The 23,764-nt window shown below is 35.3% G+C and overlaps 1 protein-coding gene across 6 annotated transcripts in view; it reads left to right on the top strand.

Moving 5' to 3' along the window:
* GRIK2 (glutamate ionotropic receptor kainate type subunit 2) overlaps nucleotides 1-21,621 on the top strand; it is a 422,385-nt gene extending 400,764 nt beyond the window's left edge. For 3 of the 6 annotated variants that reach the window (XM_030489997.2, XM_030489993.2, XM_030489994.2), the window contains 3 exons: nucleotides 2,819-3,069; nucleotides 10,334-10,511; nucleotides 16,734-21,621. In XM_030489997.2, the coding sequence (XP_030345857.1) occupies nucleotides 2,819-3,069; nucleotides 10,334-10,511; nucleotides 16,734-16,747 (443 nt within the window). In that variant the 3' untranslated portion in view covers nucleotides 16,748-21,621. Of the gene's footprint in view, nucleotides 1-2,818; nucleotides 3,070-3,269; nucleotides 8,367-10,333; nucleotides 10,512-16,733 lie in introns of those variants that run through there. The other 3 variants (XM_032920016.1, XM_030489995.1, XM_030489996.1) reach the window with 2 other exon arrangements.
* The last annotated feature ends 2,143 nt before the right edge of the window (nucleotides 21,622-23,764 follow it).

The raw sequence follows: 23,764 nt of genomic DNA, 5'->3' as shown, positions 1-23,764 counted from the left end.
ATTCTCTATTTTCTCTTCATTTTGTATGCTACCATTGTAATCCACAGATCAGACAATGATACTTTTGACCACTTCAGGTGGATTTGCCATTGCAGGGTCTTGTAATTAGAGCTTGTTTCAGAAAAAAATCTAGAAGCAAATAAAACCTTAGTAAATAATATTGTTGGTATGCTACTTTTGTTCTCTTAATAACTACTTGAATCAGTATAAACAACATTAAAAATTACTTTTTTTCAAATATCAGATTATTAGGTTAACTCATTATTTGTTGCAAAATGTGAATCAATGAATTTAGAACATTGTAAATCATTCAGAAATAAAACAGAACTACAGCATTGAATGCTTGCTTTTTCATGGATATAAAATTTAAAATGCTTAATTTAACACTAGCAGTGTGAAATGCTGGTCATCCCACATTGATCCTCACTTGTGAGATTATCACTTTTAAGACAAGATAATAAGGTATAACAAATACAAATATTGCAGTTGAAACACCAAAACCCCAGTAATCAGTCCACTCCACAGCTATTTGCACAAAATTTGCAAATCACCAACAGTAAGAGACACAAATACTGTTGAACTGAATCACTATCATCAACTGCATGCTTCTAATGCAGTCCTCATAAGCTTAACTAATTGTAGATAGGATTAGTCCATGTTTTATGGTTTTGATCTATGAATTCCTCAGTTAATTCATTTTTTAAGTGCTTCAAATGGACTAGAACTGTATGTGTACAAATCTCGTTCCTAGAATATATACATAATACATGAAGAATAGTTGGTACTGCCTATATTTAGACCAACAGAAAATGTGGAAATGAGATGCAAATCCATTTAATTAGAAAGCAGCCTGTCAGATCAGAAGATGGCTTAAACTGGGTCCAAGATGATTTCTTAGAATCTAATGTTATTTAAGTTATTGTTGTTAAATTTATAAGCAGTGTAACATTGAAAATATCCCCAAGATATTACAGGATGCACTTACACTTCCCGAGGCTCTTGTGGACTTTCCTTCTTCCATCTCACTGAAGAAATGTGTCAGGTGTAGAATTTTTCAGAGTTTCATCATAATCAGGATCATCTGAAATGGTGTGACTTAAGCCCCTGCATGCACAAGAGAGTAGTCCTGTGTAAACACAATTTAGTTCCTAATACAGAATATCACTGGTTTTGAAGCATAGATGATAAAAGCACAAGTTCTTGCAGCTTAAATACTTTGAGGCCAGCTTTTCCCACCTATTATTCTGGAATAAAAGAAAAGTCCATAGAGATTTGTCCTTTCTATGTTTTACTTCTATGTTTTACTATGTTTTACTTCCATGCTTGCACAGCAACCCTTTGCTATTGGCTTTATTCTCATGATAAGCTATAGATATGAAAGAAGAAGTCAAAGAAATGAAGAATAAATTGAAAGAAATTCCAAAAGTAAATGTATGTTTTCCAAGAGTGTAAAGAGTATAAAATATCCTATCCATGTATTCCTTCAGCTCCTTCGCAGCTGATCACAGTACACGAAATAGTCAAATAGTCAGCATTTCTCTAGAGGATGCTGAGGAATTTTTTAAAAGATATCAGGTTAATGAAAATGTATTTTATTACTCAGCCAAAGGAAACACTAAAAATTATAGCTAGTAAGTAGCATTATTATGAGAGAAAAAGAGGAGGAGTTCTTTGTAGAAATGCATTCATAGCACATGAAAGAGGGGATGCCATGCCTTTTCATCTGCTTTTTTTTATCCCCCTGGTAATTCTTAACCACTTTAATGAAGAATGTTTTCAAGGGAGAAGAAGAAAAATAATGGCTTTGTTCTTTCCTTAAACATTACACAAATTTTAACATAGAAATCACTTCTAACTGATTTGATTTAGTCCCTAACATTCACAAAAGAAAAGCTTTCTCCATTGGCATTGTTCATTAATTTATGTAGATTATAAAATACTCATTGAAAACTCCTTACGCATTATATAAAGAAAAAGAGAGCAGATGACATGCAAAGATGTGACACTTCCATTTGAACTGCCCCTTGAAATATTGAAATGTTGGAAACCTATGAAATTATTATGCCATTTTAGAATACTGAACTATGACAAAGAAATACATTAAAATATGAACATTTACATCCCTGTTTTCCAAACACACTTAACCTTATCTTTCTGAATGCATTGCTACCTGGTACTGTTAATAATTAAGTGCATGCTTGGAAGGCATCTTAAGTACCTGACAATCTATCAAATAGAGACTAATAATTAAGTGCATGCTTGGAAGGCATCTTAAGTGCCTGGCAATTTATCAAATAGAGACTTTTGTAGCTTGGTCCTAAAGCATAAATTGTTGTTTCTTCTTTTAATAAATAGTATAAAATGTTTGTTACATATCAGACCTTGGATTAGTTTTAGGGTAACAAGCTATGAAGCAACAGCTTATGGATTTAAGTATATTAGACTAAATCTACTGTGGCATAATTAAAAGCCTGATGGAAATTGGAAGATGAATAAAATTTGGCTGGATATAATAGTTGGGCATGAAGATGTTTGAGACCAAGGGACTAAGCGCAGTAAGACTTGGTGCATTGTGTTGCCTGGCCTACAGGCATCACCAGCTGGATCAAGGTCTCTGTACATATATTTATGTGTGTGCACACGTGGGTTTGTGTTTATGTCTGACCAGTGTGGTGAGATGTATATGGCTTTTTAATAAATGTTATAGTAGAGGATATAGTTTTTCCTGTGCATTATATCACATTTTATTCTTATCAGCAATAACTAACTTTCCTTAAAATAGACCCCATCTAATATATGTTCCCTGTGGTCTCTTTAGGTTCTCCATATAGAGACAAGATCACTATAGCAATTCTTCAGCTGCAAGAGGAGGGCAAGCTCCACATGATGAAAGAGAAATGGTGGAGAGGCAATGGCTGCCCAGAGGAGGAAAGTAAAGAGGCCAGTGCTTTGGGAGTTCAAAACATTGGAGGAATCTTCATTGTGCTGGCAGCAGGATTGGTGCTTTCTGTCTTTGTGGCAGTGGGGGAGTTTTTGTATAAATCAAAAAAAAATGCCCAGTTGGAAAAGGTAAATATTGTCTTTTCCTATTTCATTTTATATCAATGTTTTATTTAAATAATACTTTAAGCGTCTGGTAGTGAAATGTAGGTGATGCATACTGATTGTTTACTATATAGTACAGTACTTGTATAACAAAGGATCACAGCAAAGTACCCAAAGATTTACATTTACAGCTTTTAATTTGTCTTCAATGTGTTTAATTGTAGCCAGATTTCAGGACAAGTGACTATTTCTCTTCTTATTCAAGCCTGAAAAAAGACAGCTTTTTACTCCTGGAAGTTCACTGCAGTTAATTTTATGGATGAAGAAGAAATCCGAAACTCTAATGGGAAACAATCTTCTACAGATAATTCTGATTTTCAAAAGACAAACTGTAGATTAAAGTCAAAACCTAAAAATGTCTCTATAGAAATGTTTTTGACAGTTTATACTTGGAAAGTGTCTTGGTAGCATCTGTAAAAGATTATATCAGCATGGATTTTTTTGGGTGGGTTTACTACTGATATGATGTCATGTAATTTCAAACTGAAGCAGTTTTAAAAATTCTAGTGTTAATTTGTTCTGTACTTGCAATTTATAAAACCACAATACTTTAATTGTATCAACACTAGTAATATCTTGTGAAATTCTTAGTTGGAATTTTTTTTTTTCATAACGAATAAATCTTTATATTTGTATGTAACCATGTTTGAAACTAAATTCAAACTGTATATTTTATTGCTATGAAAAATTCTGAATTTTTAAAATTGTGAGAACCTGTTAAATTTTACTAGGTCTTTTTCTTTTTCTCTTCTCCTTTTGAGGAGCTTGTGACCTATGGAAATTCCTATATTTCTATTTAGAAATTTAATTTAATAAAATCAGTAGTAAATCCGACAGTTATATTTATATTCGTATTTTTCCAGATGCTACTGGTGAGTTTTTGTAACTTAAAATTTGTTTCAACTTCTTTTGAGGGAACATTTTGGTATGCAAGTGTCCTTTTATAAATATATTAAAAGAAATTTTTTCTAGTACACACAAAGGCAGTGTGAGGTTACAAGGTCCTAAACATAGTTTGAACATGGGTACATTTTATTAAATTGTTAAAGGACCATTTTGATCCTCTTCTTTATGATACTATAGGCTAATTCCTTTCTGTTAACATACTCTTGGAATGTTACGTTTCTGAAATGAAATTGTGAGTAAAAAGATATCAGTTACTTAAGTAACCCATGTAATTCTCAATAATTTTTATCCAATCCTAATGGATTTCTTGTGGATATCAGTATAGTTTGGTTTAGCTTTTCTGGATTTTTAACAAGCACTCAGAAAAACAACACTATTTTGATAAAAATCTTGTAACATGAGTTCAGTAGTTTGCAGAGTGTGAATGCATATCTTATGTGACAATAACAGCCTGTTGGAAGTTGTGTGAGGAAGCAAACAGAAACTTCCTGTTTAGGGACTTGTTTTTCTAAGCCCTGTGGTTGTTTTTTGTAGGTATCTGGCCTTTTCACAGTACTTATGCCAGAAAAGTTTCATCAAGTAATGAAATACTTAAAAAAGTTAGAAGTGAATCTGAAGCAGTCAGGTTTCTCTCCTCTCCTTCCTCCTTGCCACCAATCTTTCTTTCCCTCCTCTCCCTTCCCCACTGCAGCCACACACCCTGATTGCAGGGGACAAGTAAAATTTCAGTAGAACTTTACTTATGAAATGAAATCAACAGGAAAATTATGCCAGCAACCCTACACATGGCCTACCCTATCATCTCCTCACCCACTCTTCTCCTGGCACCCACAAACCTCCAATGAACATCTTCTATCTTCCCCAAATGTAGCAGATCCCCTTTGCCTAGGAGAGGGAGTAGCAGCAGCCAAAGAGGAGATAAGCAGTACTGTCATCTGTCTCCAGCCTCTACATCTCCTCTGCAGGGATGAGTAAACCATGCAAGTAACGCTGTCTCAGCTATCCCATGGGGAGAGAGGAGGCACCTATTTTTGGTAATATTTCTAGTTTCATTCCTCTAGAATCAGAAAATCATTCTGGTATTTGTATAATGCCTGTCAACACTTGGAAACAGGGAAGATCAAAGGTCACGTTAGCAACCAAGGAAACAAAAGAAATTAGCTATCTTCAGCTGTTGAATATATGTAGCATCCTGGGATACAAGTGGGCGTATTAGCATGTGTGTCTGCTTTTTAATGTATACAAAATTAGAGTTGCATTTCCGGTGGGGTGGGAATGCAGATTTAAAGTGTATAATCTAGGTATGTATTTTTAGCATTTTCAATGTCACACTGCTCCTGGAGCGTGCATGTAAACAGAGACATTGGCTGGTGTGAACCTAGTTAGAGGAGTGAAATGTTGAAAGGAATTAAGCTTAGAACAGCAGCTGATAAAATTGTGTTCTTTGCTAAAAAACTACTGCATCTTATAACCAAAGTGGTTCAGAAGATCCTTCTCCTGATATGCTCAAAAATCCAAAGGAAACCTGTGACACTAGCTGGAGTCTTTCTGGGAAACATGAATTCATGCCACCACAACACTTTCCAGACACAGAGAAATGCCTTTTTTATTGGCACCTTTCAAAAGCAAAGATAAGCTTGGATATCACAGTTAGACTGTCAGACTAATTTACTAAGTACTTTCCAGAAGATCAAGATATGATGGATGTGAGAAGAACAATATATGGATTCAATTCTGCTCTAATTCAAAACCCATTGAGCCATCAGCAGGTCAGAACTAGGTTTGCTTGTGAAAAAATAGCAGATGTACATTTTATTATTTTTGAACTGTTCAGTACTTCAAATGATGTGAAATGAGACACATATCAGTGTACCCTGTTTGTTTCACAAGGAGAGATCTGGCTATAGACTTCCTATAATACAAAATACTAGGTTAAATCTTAGAGTGTACTGAAACAATAACACCAACAAAGTATTTCTTATCAAATCATAACCTAAACATCAGTTAAATAAGGCTTGACTGCTATGATTGCCAATAATTCTGAATTTGCTCTCTACACCAAACACTCGAGTAATGTGATAACCTGAGGTGTATTTTGAGCTCAATAACCCCTGTAGGCCTACCTAGTATATAGTCTCACTGACTTTTTTCAGAGTAAATATTAGGAATGACAAAGCATTGTTCTTGTGTATGGCAGAATTTTGACATTCTAGTTGACACAGGAGGAAGGGGTAGGATGAGACGGCAGGCCAGAGGCTATCCTGACTGCATTCCTGCAAAGTAGCCACAAGATGGTGCCTTCTAATTTCTGAGTGGGAAATTTAATTGTTACTTTTTAATAGAATTTATTTCACAAAGCTCACCTTTTTTTATTTCAGCCTTTAGAAAATATTTTAGTCTTCTATTCTTTTCTATTGTTTATGGTAGAACCATCTAATCATGTCATCTGCTTGTAAACACGTTATTAAGCAGACCTTTTTTATCTAGCCAATCTTGACAATAAATGCCCAGTCATTTGCATTTTATAATTGCTTTTGCTGGTGAATGACCTGCTCCTTGATTTTAACAAGCACTCAGAGGGCAGTGAATAAGCAATGTTAGAAACAGGAGCCATTTAAAACAATTACTATGTCGTTTTTTTTATTATTATTGATGTGCTTCAATGTGTTATGTGTTTATGTCCATTTCATACATTTAGTTTTGTATAGGTCATATTATTACCATAATGACCATGGAAAACATTGACCTTGAAGATGATTAATATTTAGCATAATATATTGATGATTCTCAGTTTGAGAATTTATTGATCTTTCCTTCATTTTTGTGTTTGAGTTTGGGTTTGTGGTGGTTTTTTTGAGACTTCTCTGAGATTATTTCTATTTTGATACCACCTTCACATAGTGATTAGACAAAAGATATTACCATAAGCGCCAGTTCTGTGGTAGAAACTGCATGTGCACTGCTGAAAACTTTAGGATAAAATTCACAGTATTGCTGAAGGCAATGTCAAGAACATATGGAGCATTTCTTGTTGTCACCCTTGCAAATGGTTGTCTTTGTACCTATCCTGGTCATGGTTTCTTTGGAGAAGGTGGCATTGGCTTGAGAAGTTTTCTTGAAATCTGGTTTTACTAATGTAGTGGACCCACACCCTTCCCAAGAGGCAAGGAGGGGCTAAGGGCTGCTTAGCTGAAAAAACTATATATATGTCAACATACACAGTTGACACCACATCCTGATTGTGCTTCCCGGTTAGTTCTTGATTTTTTTGCATGAAGTTAGTGTAAATGCTAACACGAGTTTATTTGCCAAGGTCCTTCTACAATCTGTTTGAAACAGAACAAATTTAATTCATTATGTCTTAGAATGCTGCTTTTTAGAATTGAGGAGAGCAAAATGCATATATGTAACTTGTCCTATATGGAATGTTCTTACAGCAAGAAGTTAATCAGTAATGAAATACTGTGGGTGCTTCTTTGTGAGCAGGATATGTAGATACGTTTTAATTCTTATCTTACAGTGCAAAACAAAAATACCACAATAATTTAATATGAACAATGAACAATGAAAATATTTTTAGGATCCATTCTTGCTTTACCAGAATATTTTATGTTGGCTGTTTCTTTTCCAAATTTTACTAGATTAGTTTTCATTAGAGTCTTTTTCATTACTTTCCAAAAAAAAATTGCGGTTGTCAGTGTTACTGGAGTTCTGAGAATATTCATTATAGTTTACTACCAAAAGCCTCTGCTATTTGGGACAGTTTTGGAACAACCCCAAAATAAATCCCAGCCTAGTGATTTTTTTTTTTTTTTCTTTCCAGGGGTAGGCAAATTCAAAAGATTTTAAAGTTGAAAAGCCTGTTCCTCAGACTACAACAAACAAAAGAATGTGGGTATTCTTGGTAAATCAAAGTAAAAGCTTTGGGATTTGTATCCCAAATAACTGTTACACAATGTACAGTCAGTTATGCAGTCTGTATTGTTATGTCACATTTTGTAATGGAATAACCTCAGAATTTCTAATGTTAGCTGGGAAAAGGAGCAGCAGCTGTGACAGCTCATAAAAGGAAATGTTTCTCTGACTTCAGCACATTGCGTTCTGCAAATATGCAGCTGAAAAATTGTGAACTTCTATCATCCTGTACTGCCTTGAGCACTCTGTGTGGATGTACAGACTTGTATGGCTAATTTGTGTGTTTAGAAGCACACAGATTACTCGAAGTTGAGGTGTTAATTATAATTAAATGCCCTCCTGGAAACCACCTGATTACATATTAGAGGATATTCTTTATGGAAGAAACTGTTAAAAACCAAACAAACAAAAAAAAAAAAGGCAGAAAAAAAACCCCCAAACAACAACAACAACAACAAAAAAAAAAAAAAAAAAAAAAAAAAAAAAAACCCACCAAAATAAACGTCCCAAACCCACAAATACCCCAACCTTTCACAGAAAAAAAAAAAAAAAAATTGAAAAGACAAAAATGGAAAAGGTGAAAAGGTGAAAAAAAGCAATCTGACTGACTGTGGTGTTTAAAAAATCATTTGCAACAATAAAACATTAAAAACAAGATCTCTATTTTGATTTTTGATTGCATCGCAACCAATATCTATTTGATAATGAACCTTGCTTCTGAAGTACTTTTAATATCTTAAGTTGTATCATTCAAGAAACAAAGAATAGAAAGATTAGAAATGTGTTTAAAGCCGACTCATTGCACAAGTACAAATGTAGGAATGTGATTTCAGGAGGCTCACTATTGCTCCATAGATATTGCTTCTCTGGAAAAAAAAAAATAAAATTAATTTCTTCATTCTCAAGGAAAAACAAAAGTCAGATTACAGAACATTCATGTCTCTCTAATAATTTTTTATTGTATTCCCCTATATAATTCCTTAATATACGGTATATACAGATATTCTATTATGTAAATATTAAACTTTGCATTTTTTATTTAATCATGTATAGTATAGCTAAGTGTAGTAGTAAACACAGTTTACTTCATGTGATTTTACTACTTTGAGTTTTGTATAAGCCCGCAAAGTAACAACAAGCACTTTCAGCTGCCTTTTAGATTAAGAAAATGTCCTAGACTGCCAGATAAAACCATGTAATTATAGAGAAACCAATGCTAACCATTTTGCTACTATGTAGCATGGTACGACTATAATAGTTAGTGTTTCCAAAAGTCTAGAAACTGTTGACATTAAATTAATACTAATAGTCTCTCTCTGCTCAATATGATTTGAGGCCATGCCAAATTTTATACTAAATTTATACTATCACACTGAACTATAAAACTGGTATAACTATATGGACTTGAGCTCAGCAAACTATAAAAAGCTGTTTAGATACAGCTGAACTCAGGTAAGAAAGGTTTTATTTATTTTCTAAAATGTATCCGTAGGGTGGGCTATTCATTTTCAAATAAAACTATATGGTGTTATATGTAGTATTTTAACCCAGATAGATTCACACTACAAAGGATTAATTACACATCATCATCACTTCCTTTCACCATGCCTGTAGATCAACAAACCCAGTCTTCCTTGGGTGAACAGAGAATAAATTTAAATCTAGGATCAAAAATTATTTAAAAGGTGAATGAACTTTTACATCCAGTGGCTGAGAGTGCAAGACCTAGGTGACTGATTTCAGTGCAATTAGGATCATCTCTGCTGAAATGCAGAGAAATACCCTGCACAGCTCTGATTGCAACACAAAGAACCATTAAAATGTTGCATTGGATAACATGCTAAATCAGATAGGTGGTACCATATATTGTTATTTACTTGCTCAGCAGCAGCTACACGGCTGAAGTAATATGAATTGCTATCAGCACTTATTAAACACCTGGCAGCCATTTGTAGCCATTGTCAACGGACACTGGACTGCAGTAGTGTGTCCTGGAGGAAGAGCCGGACTGGTGTGACAAGTTTAATACTGGTAGAAATTATTGCCACTGACTGAATCATAGGTGACAAATAGTACTTAGCACCACTGATCCAATTTGAAAATCCAGAACCAGATTTAGGAACCCAGAGGAATCTTGAGACTGTAAGCCTCTTTCACAAGAGGTGGAACTGAATAATAGGTAGAAAAACTGAATAAAAGGATAGATATTATCTTCTGAATGCTTCCCTTGTCCACCATAGCACCTATCTCCCTGGGATTAAGCTGCCATCATACCCCTGTTTCAGCCAGGTACTGGAAGCACAAACTGATTGCACCATCCTGATCTCACCATCCTGGAGAGTAGGACTGTGTATCAGGACTGCGTGCTGATGACACCACAGCCCAAATTATTTCATTATCTCCTCAGTGGCCTCATATACATGTTGAAAGGAGAGATGACAGGATGAAACCTTGTGGAATCCTGCATGAGAGAGAGCCCTCGGGGCTGATGAGCAATTGTCCTATGCCATCCTCTGGGATTTCTCTGAGAGAAAAGAGTGGAACCACACAAGTGCAATTCCATCTGCCCCAGCCTAGGTCCACAGGTGAGTCAGAAAAACATCATGGTCAGTGAAATGGCCAGAAAGGCTGCTGACAGAGCTAAACAATGCCACCTTTGAAAAAGGTTTCTGCACTGATAGGAGTTCCCCATCAGCCACAGGAACTAGTGTAGCTGTCAGGATGCACTTCAGACTGGAACCAGGTTAAACAGTTTCAGCAGACTTTAAATGGACTCAGAGTTGCTTTACCAGAAGTCTCTGTCATCCACTCAGAGTACATTCTGTTTTGTCAGGAAATAAGTTTTAGAATTTGAGAGTGGCTGAATTGGTTTTTTTGGACACCAATTATTTAAGGCAAGCTGGGATCTTATTGTCCCACGGGGAGACATTAACAACATATGCTAGAAGTGGCCTGCAATGAGGTCGTGTGTGTCATCTAAGTTCATTGCATAACTCTAAAACCTAGTGAGCACTTCAACCTGCAGAAGATTATTTCAGTGTTGTTTTGTTTCAAGAAGGGTCAGTCTCATCGGATTCTTGTAGATCCTCTCCATGAAATAGAAAAGTCCTTGAAACAATCAGCATTCAATTCAGTTACAGGGTGAAACACCTCATGCTTCAGCAAGCTGTCTCGAAAAACTCTACTGGTCTTAACTTTGTATGGTTGACCTATGGTGGAAGAAAAGCTTAGTTTCTGATATGAAAATATTCATGATGCTTGATATTATTGTCTTTATTTGAGTAGGCAATGTAATCTCCCATACATTTTGGAATTTGAAAGTTATTTTAAAAAATTCTACCAAAAAAGCAATAATTGCTAAATCTGAAATTGAGAATATGTTGGTGATATGTTCAGCTATTTGATGTGAACTTAGTCTGCAGCGTGCTTGTGCATTATACTTGCTATGGATTGAAAATGTACTGCATCAGAAAACTCTGGGAAAGTATTTTTAATGTAACCATATTATGTATATATTTACATACGTATGTACATATGTATGTGTACAGCTTTCGATCAACAATCATGTCTAAGACTAGGTACATAACTAAGCAACATAAAATCTGATGATTACAAGTACACTTTAACTTCTTTGGTAATGCTTGAACTACAATGAAATACAATTTCTCTTTTTCTGAGGCTATTTTCATTCCATTAGTTGCTCAGCTCTTTATGATCCTAAATCAACATTTTGCTAGGATTCATGATGCTGTGTAGGGGGTTTAAGATTGACAGGTTTTCCATATACACATTCAAAACCCCTAGAGGAGTGGCATGTGGCAGCAGAAACTGATTAGGAGGGAGGGTCAGGGTAGGGCTGTGCATTCATTCTCAGTTAACTTCAAGAGGATGAAAACCAGTTTAATTTATATATCTTACTAGATGCAACAACACTGACCAATAATACGATAAAGCAATGCAGGATTACTGCTGTTACTGCTTTAAGAAAATTAAACAAGGTTTCAAATAATATCTGACACACAAGACTGGAAGTAATGAACCTTTGAGTAAATCTTGCTTTTTTATTGAATATTGACAGTCAGCTTTATATTAACTGCATCGAATGTGAAAAAATATAAACCAGCAACTGATTGGAGATTTCTATATTTAAAACACATTGAATAGTAGTCACTTAAATCAAAATGATGAGTGGTGCAGGCATGCCATTCCTGTCTTCCTGTTGCTCTTTTTAGGCTGATAAAAGCAAAATCTGTGGTAGTAGTCTCATAATTCTGTGTCTAATGAATGCTGATACAATTTCTAATTACCTTTCTGATTTCCTGTGAAGCAATACAATGAAAACAGTTTTGTTTTGTGTACCTTTCATATCAATACACACATAGATATGTTTTTTCTCAGGCAGTAAAACCATGCACAGCTGTCTAAATAGATTGTAAACAGTGGTAACACTTTGCAAAATTATCCTCTCCATTCTACATGATTTGTAAGCTGTCAGCTGTGGCAAAGAATTAAAGAGGTATCAGTTACTTCCTCACTATTCTTAAGGAGATGAGCCTTTTCAAAATTGCTTTGTGTTAAAAGGTTAAAAAATGCAGTTCTGATTAAAATTTTCTTTTGTACACTTGAACTCCCCACTCAGAATTGCAACTTTTTTTTCTAACATTTTGCAGTGATTTGCTGCAACCAAATAGTTGCACTTAAGTGTATTGTTGTTTAGAGAACTGTATGCCTTCCTTCAACTTTTCTACTATTTGATTATATATGAGATGACTTGAAGGCAGCATTTACTTTCTGGTAACATTTCCAGCGAAAACTTACAATTTTGTAAGGGTAGGTGAAAAATCAGTAATAACTGATGTTTTCATAACATGCCTGCAGTGTGGAAGGTAAGTTGGGCAAAAGGCTATTTTTCTATGAGTTAAGCAGTCTTATAATATATCCTAAAAGTGCTCTATTTCAGGATGGGCAACAGTTTTAAAATAGAGTCAATATGTTCTGTAAACATTTCACTCTTTTTCCATAACTATCTGAATGGTCAGTTGAATTCAGGATCAAGACATTGGTTTGTATTTTCTAAAATCATATCTGAAAATGTCATTTATCTGTCACCAAAAAAAAAAAAAAAAGAAAAATATTCAAGACCTGCATCTTTTTTTTCATGTCTTATTATTTTAAAACAGTAAAAGAACACAAAGTCTAACTGTACAGAAAATGGAGACTGTACACAGATTTGAATTGAAAACAGGCAAGAAAAGAATTTCTATTAAATAAAGGTCAAACATAAAGTAATCCTTTGTAAACCTTTTTTGAACATGATTTTATATCAATATGTGAGAAAACTCTTCCTTATATTTCTCAAATACAAGACAAAGAAGAATAAGCATCCAGACCACGAACTTTCACATAGCCTTGAATTAATCTTTTTTAAAATGCATAACTATGCCAATGAGTGAAATATGGGGGTAACAGGGAAAGTAACATTGCTCTTATTCAGTGCTCAGTTACCAAAACAATGGTACTGACTGGGAGCTAATACTGTATATTGTTTTAAGACATTTGATATTTTAAAAAACATAGCAGACATAAAAAACTTAGTAAATGAAGTAATTAAATAACGGTTTTAAAACCATATATGCAGATAAGTTCCCATGAACTTAATTTATACAAAATAATTTCAAAACACGGAATGAAAGAATTTTCTAGATAAAATAGCTATCTCAAAATTTTGCTAACTGCCTTTTTAATATTGTCCGTTTTGCCCATGTTTCTCATTTAATAACTTTTCAGATCCAGGTAACATTCTCAGATAAAATATGTTGGCAAGTTTCATGAAATTTCGTTTGAAGGGTATTTCAGAAAGTTAGCATCGAGTGCATGTGTCTTCTTACCTCTTGGCTATCGATTGTAATCCTGTTTCTACTAATATTACTTAAAAATTTATACCCTTTGGTAAATGTCTGCAGATCTTTGCAAAGGTTTTGGTGGCTTGATGCATCTTGAAAAGGATTCACTCTGCTTTGGCACTTGTGTTAGATGTCTTGGCAAAGAAAGGGACACAATCTTGAAAATGTTAAGTGCTAATGTACCATTTTTAAATTTAGATAGATTTTGTTTCTCAGAATGTTTCACTTAGATCTTTGATTCCAGAAGTGAGAGCCAAGTAATGGCTGGAGGTGGTGTAAGGCAGCATTTACTTCTTAGTGGATTCCCTGTGAAATTCCTGAGTTATGTACTAGGTTCCCCACATAGTGAAAATGCCAAGATCTACAAGCATTACCAATTTAGCCTGTAATCCATTAGGGAATATTAAATTAAATCTTACCCTTTGGAAAGATTTGGGGGTTAATTTCAGATTTGTAATCATAACTGCAGTTCCGATGTTAGGCAAAAGCACTTTCTAAAAAAAAATAAGAGAAGATCTAAGAAGTTCTAATTGAATGTTTTCCTTCAAAGTACAGCTGGATAAGAAGGAGGTAGAATTTCCTGCTTTCTACACAGTGCTAAGCAAAGATACCTTATGCATGAATATCTGACATATTACATCTCAGACCATTCAATTAGAAATTTTAGCCGCCTCATTCACAAAGCTGTCTTGAATGCCAGCTCAGTGCGCTGGAACATCTTTAAAAGCTATTGCTAATCTGTGTCCATTGAAGAAGTCACTCCAGCTAGAAATGCCAGCCAGAAATTACAATTTTTTTGTTGAAATTTGGCCTCTGAAGGTCTTGTGCTTGACTATGCACCAGAGAGATATACCATCCTCTCTTTTGGACTCAAATCTTACACTTTTCCTAGTTGTAGATATCATTCCTTTATTTCAGACTTAGCAGAAGGGAATGTTTGAAATGAAGGGTATCACAGCCAAAGATTACCTTTTCCTTCCACCTGCCTATTCCCTTATTCATGGAAAGGATTAGGGAAAAAGGTGTTTTTTCAGGGTTTGGGGGATTCAGGTTCGGCTCGAACCTGTGACTGAGCTCATGTTTGCACTCTTCTATTTACAAAATTTTACATTAAAATGTTGAAATCATCACTGAAATAGTAACTACCACTGAAGCTTTTCCTTTACCACTGTGTGCTCTAATCCGTAATGTACAGAAAAATCCTATGTTCTCTTTTCTCTCCCCCTTTCTCCTGCTCTGCCTGTTAATTGCTTCTGTGCCAAGTGGAACAGTATCAGTAGGTGGAAACTGCAAGTGTTTTTACCTTGAAATGGTCTAATGCTCGTAGGTTACAGCCATTTGATGAGCACTGAAGCTTAAAGCTCCTTCGGCAGAATACAGTATTGAACAGACACACATGGAGAACTTGAGTGTGAATTTTGTGAATTCTGATTGGATCCAAGATTAAGCCAAGCACCAATGTGCTTAGCAGAATTTCTACTGACTACTGCCAAATGACAAATCTATAAAATTTAATGTGGAAAACTGAGTGCCTTACTGCTCAGAGTGCCTTCAGCTCTGGAGGTTGGAAGGTGAATGCAGGTTTTGATAAATACAGTTTCAATTTAGTTTCCCAAAGAACTAAGTAGGGTGAGGTACTTAAGTATTTTCTGGATCGAATCTCCAAACTCCAGGTTTGTGTGAACAATGGTGACGTAACAGTTTACAAATAAAGCAGAGTTCTTGATTTAGGAAATAAATCAGACAATTATATATTGACTGATGATCTACCACTAATCACACAAAATAAAACAATTATCAAGAAATATTTTCAGTAATTCTAGATGCTCTGTCTTTTTCTTTTCTTTTTTTTTTTTTTTTTTCCACTTCACCTCCTTCTCCTCATTAGTTACTAAGAAAGTAAAATGCAAAGGGCTACATTATACCTTGAATTTGCTTTGGGTGAGAGCAATTGTTGGAGGCTCGGACTCTGGGATGGGTTATTCAGTTAAGAAATTTCTCCATTAGATGGAAAACATTTGAGTTAAAGTATATAATAAAAATGGTTAATTCACATATCCCAAAACTGAGACTCTTCTTCCTTACTTCTATATTTCATCCATACTCCAGTTCTCACACTGAGACGCTAATTGCTCAGCACACCATTAGCAGTTGAGAATTCAGTCAGACTGAGGGACTAAGAAAGATTTTATTTTACTTTTCAAATTTATTTCACTGAAAAATAAAAAAAAAAAGGCTCTGAGGACCTAGCTTTTGGTGAAAACATGTTTAACTTTTTCTGATAATATACATAAAAAGCAATGAACTTGTTTTCAAATATATACTCCCCAAATGATATTCAGTAGTGAACAAAGTGTTTTAATACAGAAGATGTTAAAAATAATGGACTAGATACATAGCACTTTTCAGTAATTCGGTCTGCGTTTTAACCATATTTCAGCACTAATTTAGGTAAACTTCCTATACTAAGGCTAGTTGTTTTGTTGAGGAACAGCTATTTAAATCATATAGAAATTAAATTATTATTTTTAAATATGGGAAGGAAGATTTTACTGAATACCTAATATATATTGCATTCAGATTCTACCCTCTAAATCTAAACTATGTTAACAGATCTTCTGCTTGAATTTTTTTTACGTATCATATGCATCTATAGTCAGTAGCTGCCATACAAATACTTGTAGGTGATTTTTTCACTGAGTCATCACAGCTTGATAAGTCATTTCAATTATTATGTGATGCATATTTAAAAGACCGAAATTTGCTATGAGCTCCAGACTGAGACAAAGCAAACCTATAGGACTGACAAGGCTGTGCCAATAAAGTGAATCTGCTTCTAGACATCGTAGCTAGACATTTCTTACAGATGATTTTTTTCTTCTCTTCCTCTATTTCCCTCTGTAGAGGTCCTTCTGTAGTGCCATGATAGAGGAGCTAAGGATGTCTCTGAAGTGTCAGCGTCGATTAAAACACAAGCCACAGGCCCCAGTTATTGTGAAAACAGAAGAAGTTATCAACATGCACACGTTTAATGACAGAAGGTTGCCAGGTAAAGAAACCATGGCATAGAGCTGGGAAGCCAAATACCCCAAGCACAAACTGTCACCTTTTTTCCAAACAACCTTGCAAGAATGTTTCCTGTGGAAATATGCAACCTGTGCAAAATAAAATGAGTTACCTCATGCCGCTGTGTCTATGAACTAGAGACTCTGTGATCTCAGCAGTTGCAATGGCCAGACTCGAATCACAAGCATCATGGATCAATCAAGTTATGCGGGGTTACACTGTTCGTCATGGGTTTCCACCATTCTGAATGAATGAATGTTCCATGTGAGTTTTGTGGCTGGTTTCAAATGCAGTCTCAGTGAGAAATTACAGGTTCCTTTTGAAGTTCAACGGTTGCCAGGAGATGGAAATAAATGTCCAAGATGATACTAACCATGGAAGGAGTCTAGTAAACATAATATCTCGGAACTGTAGTGGAACAAGAAACCATATGCTTTTCTGAACTTCCAAGCATAGAAGAGTTGGTAACTGCTGGTAAACTGAAACTACCCTCTGGACAGGCAATATGAGCTTCCTGGATGGGAGAAATGGTAAAGTGAAGAAACATGAATCCCATGATTAGAAGGATAAATATGAGGATGCTCACCTGCTTTTTGGACTGTCTGTGTCACTGAACTAAATAAATAAATAATAATTACAAAAAATAAATCAGTAACTTAAATTTACGTGGGCTGGAACTTTAAAAAAAAAAAAAAAAAAAAAAAAAAGAAAAAACCCAACAAAAAATTCCATAATTTTGACCCAATTTTTAGATGAATGAAAATTTCCTTGGTACAAAGGAATGTATCTTACAACCTTTAGGTATAAGTGATTACTTTTTTTCTTTGTGAAAAGAGGGAGGGGGTGGGAAGCACTGTATTTCACACATAGAGGGCTTGCATTTTAGCCTGAATGGGTTTTGAAACCCTTGTTCCTGCTACTAATTGAACTCAATGGAGCCTGCAGAATCTCGCTAATATTGGATGTGGGATGAGTCACCTAAAAGAAGTGAATGGGAAGAACTTTGAAGAGGACTGCATTTTTCAATACAGTCACAGTACAAAACGAACAAAATTCTTGAGCAGGTTTTTTTTTTTTTCCAAAAAAAAAAAAAAAATGTTCAGGTTTCTTTGTGGAAATGCAAGATTTCTATGAAAATAGTTTTTGTATGGAAATTTTTGTAATACTTTTTATCAACAAAATAAGAACATGTGTTTCTGTCAGGGGTGTGATGCCAAGCATGAATGGTAGTGCGTGTGCACCACCAACGTTTGGTGAAAACTATTTTTATCAAGAAAAGGAATCTTAGAAGAGACATATTTTCAAGTTAGATAATATAAAAAATAGGTGCACTACCACCACTGCTTACCATGCTACACCCCTGTTTTCCACTAGGCTGATAACATGCTGTCATGAACAATTGTGTGTAGATGGCAAAAGACACAGACCTCTTGAACACATTGTGATAACGGTTAAAGTGCACTCAGTTTGCTGTTTGAAACCAATGCACAAAATTAAAAAAAAAAAAAGGCATTAAAATTATGTCAGTTTTAGTTGTTTTGTTTTCGCTGTGTGATTTGAGCAACATATGTACAGTACTTTGTGTCAGTACTGGTACTTAGCCTCAGCTTAGGGCCCTGTTCTGCTGATTCTTGCCATGAAAGGCATGGCCAGAGAGTTTTCTGGGATTCCTGAGAGAAGCCAGTACAACACATTGAGATGAGTTTTTGCAGGATCTAGCCATTAGTTGCTTCAAAGCTAATTTATGTGTCCTGCCTGTGATGAGTTCCTGGACATAACATTTTTAAATACTGCCCTACAGATGCTGAATCTTGCACCTTCATCTGCTGTAAATTTATTTGTATCTCAACAAAAAATATATAGGATAGACTATGAAGGAATGATATGTCAGCCAAAAAAGATTATGAAGATTGTCTTTATACGGAAAATAATTAATTCAACTAACTTAAACTAAAATTATCACAGATAGTTAGTCATTGGTGAGTAATGAGATCGTTTGTTTACTAGGGTTTAATTTAATCTTACCATCTTTCAAGCACAGGAGTATAAGATATATCATTCAAATTGTAGAAATTATATCATTAAATATGGGGAAAGTGGGAGGTTTGTGTCTACTACCCAGTTCTCATAGGTCTTCATAGAGACTGAGCTGGCCATTTCTGTTGTGCACAGGACTGAGAAAGCAAATTCTCTTGTATTCATGAGAGTTTATCCCCATTTATGTGATAAAAAGGAGAGGTTATCTTTGAAGTATAAACAAGATAAAAACATCTGCAGCAAAGATTCTGAAAATGAACATACTTACATAATATATATTTAAGTTAATTCTTTAAAATACAAAGGGCAAGAAAGTAACTCTCATACAACAGAATGAAAATTCCTAATTATAGTGGTTTGGAGTGGAAAAAAGATTAGCTATTGCATTTGAGTGATGATTTACAATAAAATTTGTAAAATTGTGTAATAAAATGCTGTGTTATATTCAAACAAACCTTTCTTTTCTCTATTAAGGGTGTTGAAATAAGCAGGATTCCATTCTCACCTTGATGCACACGACTAATTCTCATTAAGATATGTGAGCCAAAGTAAGTGTGAATGCAGAATATGTCCCAAATGTTTTACTGGGTCAAAGTCCCCCAAGGAACAAAAAACCTAAACCAGACGTAATGTGGCTTAATTAAGATTTCAGTAAAAATTTCAGCCTTCTATTATTAAGGAAAATATGCAAAGTAACTGAAGATTTGTATTTAAAAAATCATACACTAATTCATAATGTTACTTTGTTGTGCATTGGTAATGATTTCTGTATGTTTCACAGAAAAATAAGATACTTGAGGAAAAATTACCAATAAAGAGTTGACCTCCAAAGCAGTAGAAATACTACTGGTAGTTCTGTATTCAAAAAAACCCCACAACATAATGTTTCCTTTTCCTTTCACTGTTGTGAAGGAAATCCTTAATTCTGAAGAAAGCTTCCTCATTTTTATAGGCCTCTGAATGGCTAGTTCCAAATTCCCAAATTCTCATGTAGCATAAATTTCAACGTCATTAAAATCACTAGAACTACACCAGCTAATATCAAGTGAGTATCTGGCCCATGAAGATTCAGAATCTGTACATAACTGCTTATGTGGTTTCAGATAATAGCTCAATTAGGCTGTTATTTCCCAGGACATGATGATGGGTGCTTCTCTTACTGACCTCAAATGTCATTCTAGGGATGACTTTTAAAGCAGTTATAACTCAGTTATATATGGTGCTACCTGGTGGATGACAACTGAGGTAAAAACTGAACAGGTCTTTTTTTCTTTTTTTTAACTGTATCTGTTTCAAGGACGATAGATGTCTATAATCTTTAAAAATTCTCAAGACACACAATTTAAATCTTCAAGTTGCCTCAGCATGGTTATATAGCAATAGAACTATGTGGGTATTACAGAATAAATGACAAAACTCCCTTTAGCTTATCTATAAATAAAACGTGAAACGACTGGTAGCAAAAAATTCTGAGCCAAATAGTTGGATGAAATCAAGAGATATGTGTTGCTTTACAGTAAATGAGGATTTGTCTGGTTATACAAATCAGCAAGCCGTTTCATGATACTCCTCTATTACATAAAAACAAATACAAACATATCCAGGGAGTATCTGGCAGGTTTTTAATGAGATACTACTTCATGAAGTTTCTGTCTCAACTTTCAGTTGAAGAATTCAGTATAAGTTTTACAGAACCTTTTCTTTCATGTTTAATTACTTGCATCAATCCTTCCTGGTTTTATCCATAAAGTCTTCCAAAACCCCCAAATAACAGGATGGAAAAGACATAATTTATGAAGAAAATAACCCCACCAAAATCCAAAATCTCAAATAGAAGTAGGAGAAATACCCTGATATTCTACAAAATCAAAATGTTTTCATGGAAAAGGGGTCACGAGCAGAGATAACGGCATACAAAGAGGTAAAAGATGATAATGTTATAAAGAAATTTTTGTATTATTATATTAAGGATGCTAGAAAAATATTTAAAGTACTTTAGACACAACTTCACTTAGTCTCCAAATACATTAGAGTTTCCAAATACATCACCAATCACAAAATATGACGATTAAAATGCTGACTACTTTGAAAGGAGTTTCAAAACTCCTATTTCAGAGGAATCAAGATTTCGTCCCCAAATGTGTACTGATACCATATTAAAGGCAAAATAAGAATCCAGCCTGTGTTAAGGTGTACGGGAGCAATTGTGGTTTTTGTCATTTTTTCAAAGATGCGTAGGTAAAGAATGGGTTGCTGAGGTTGACTTGTCTGACATCCAAGCTTATTGCTTTCCAACCTCAAATATGTTAGTGTCCTGTTCCCTTCCAGTCTTGCCTCTCTGCCTTCCTACAAGCACCTCTGACACTACCAAATTTATTTTCAAAACCCTTCTCTTCTGGCTTTCCTATAAAATGTAGTTCTCATTAAAAATACAGTTACTCAAGCACCTCACCTCCCCAGTTTGTATCCACAAAGATAAACACACTAGCTTTTTACGTGACTGTAATTGTCCTTCTTTTCATTTACTACCCCTCTCTGTCCCCTGCCTGTGTTATCTTCTCCTGTTGTTCTTGTACTTGCCTAGACTGTAAGCTCTTAGGGGGCAGGGAATCTGTCTTTGATTTGTTCTATGTAGCACCATGAACTATGGAGCTATATAAATAATAAAAAAGTAGATCTTCTTAAATGATTTTTGAAGTGATAGTGATCTGATTGACTGCCAGTCTAGTAATATATTGTTTTAACTCATTCCCTGAAATCCTAATCACTACAGCAAATAATAATAAAAAGAAATAAAAATAATAAAATCAATCCAAAGGAACTATCACACTGACTCATCTTACTGGAAATGTCCCTACATAGCTGGGGTTTAGGAATATAGATCATCATGTTCACATAGCTTCTATAAAGGTTTTAATATGAAATCAGCTACATTAAAAATTGAAAAAGCAGGGTAACACACACAAAAAAAGGGTTATATACAGGATGAGCTTCGTGAAAGAAAAGTTCTAATTGGTTCAGGCTTGGTAAAGATATAATTAAACAATTTCATAAGTTGGACATTAGGCACCATTCCTTCATTGAATCTGTTCACTTAGATCAACAAGTCTCTCATTGTCAAAACTGATGCTAATCCTACCAGCCTGGGCTGGTGCATGGAGTTATTCTTCCCCAGGCGCAGGACTTGTCATATCCCTTTGTTCAGCTTTATGAAGCTCTTGTTGGTCCATTTCTCTAGCCTGTTGAGATCCACCTGAATGGCAGCACAAACTTCTGCTTTAGCAAACCCTCCTCCTTTGAGTAATGTGCACACTTGCTGAGAATGCAGTCTGTTCCATCATACAGGTAATTAATGGAGACGTTAAACACTATGAGATCCAGTATGGGCCCTTTTGATACATCACTGGTTCATGGCCTGTGGCTGGACTTTCTGCCACTGATTACAACCCTTTGATTATGACAGCTGAGCCAGTTTTCAATCTACCTTACCGTTCACTAACCTAGTTCATACTTCATCAATTTGTCTGTGAGGTTGTTATGGGGGAGAACGCTGAGAACCTTACTAAAGTGAAAATAAACAACATACACTGTTCTTCCCTCATTCATGAAGCCAGTCTTTTCATTATAGAAGGCTATCAGATTGATTAGACCATTATTTCCTCTTTGTACATCTATGCTGATGACTTCCAGTCACCTTAATATATTTGGAAATGGTTTTCAGGAGGTTTTTTCTCCCTCACCTTCCCAGGGATGAACATCAGGCTGACAAGCCTATAGTTCTCCACATCCTCCTTATTGCCATTCATGAAGGTAGGAGTGACATTTGCTTTCTTCCAGTCCTCAGGTATCTTTGCCAACCATAATGAGCTTTCAGATTATCAAGAGTGACCTCACAATAACATTGTCAGCTCCCTCAGCCTTTGCAGGTGCATCTTATCAAGTCTTACTAACTTATGTATGTCCAGTTTGTTTAAATGTTCCCTAACCTGATCCTTGTCCACTAAGAGTAAGTCTTTCTTGCTCCAGGCTTTCCCACTGGTCTCGGGGACCTGGCTTTTCTGAAGGCCAGTCTTACCCATAAAAACCCGAATTGAAGAAGATACTGCGTACAGGCCATTTCCTTTGCCACCAGGCCTCCACTGCTGTTCTGCAGCTGTCCCAAAATTTCCCTAGTCTTCCTTTTGCTGTTGATATATTTATAGAAGCCCTTCTTGATATCTTTCACAATGCTTTCCAGATTCAACCCGTGTGGGCTTTGGCATTTGTGAGACTGTCCCTGCGTTCCATGACTGTTTTCCTTGAGATTCTTCTGAACAGGTCTTGGAGGGCCAAAGGCTAGATTCTGCTGTCCTGAAATTTGGGATTATTATCCTACTTTTTACTCTTATCCTCTTCCCTCAGCATCCTGAAATCTATCATCTGCAGCCAATACTGTCCCTCACCCTGATTCTTCTATGTTTGTAAGTATGAGATCCAGCAGAGAATCTCTCCTCTTGGCTCCTCTGATACCCCTGTCAGGAAGTTATCATCAAAGCACTATACAAATCTCCTGATTATGCCCTGCTGTGTACCAGGGTGCTTCAAGTCCCCATGAGGACTTGATGGGTTTGCAAACATGAAGCTTCTTTTGGTTGTCTGAAGACATAATCAACTTGCAATTTGCAACACGCAAGAAAAATTATGAACCAGACCCTAAATACCTTTTCATTCTCATTTGCAACATTCTTTGATCTTTACTCCCTTGGAATTCTTACTCAATAATTAAAAAGGAATCCTGGCCTCTGCTTAGAAGATCACAAAATATACATTATTTTTACAGATTTTTTGCTGCA

Source organism: Strigops habroptila, chromosome 6 (genome assembly GCF_004027225.2).
Source record: "Strigops habroptila isolate Jane chromosome 6, bStrHab1.2.pri, whole genome shotgun sequence".
Lineage (NCBI taxonomy): Eukaryota > Metazoa > Chordata > Aves > Psittaciformes > Psittacidae > Strigops > Strigops habroptila.
The sequence above is the reverse complement of the archived record's forward strand: the minus strand, read 5'-3'. Positions and strand labels throughout refer to the sequence as shown.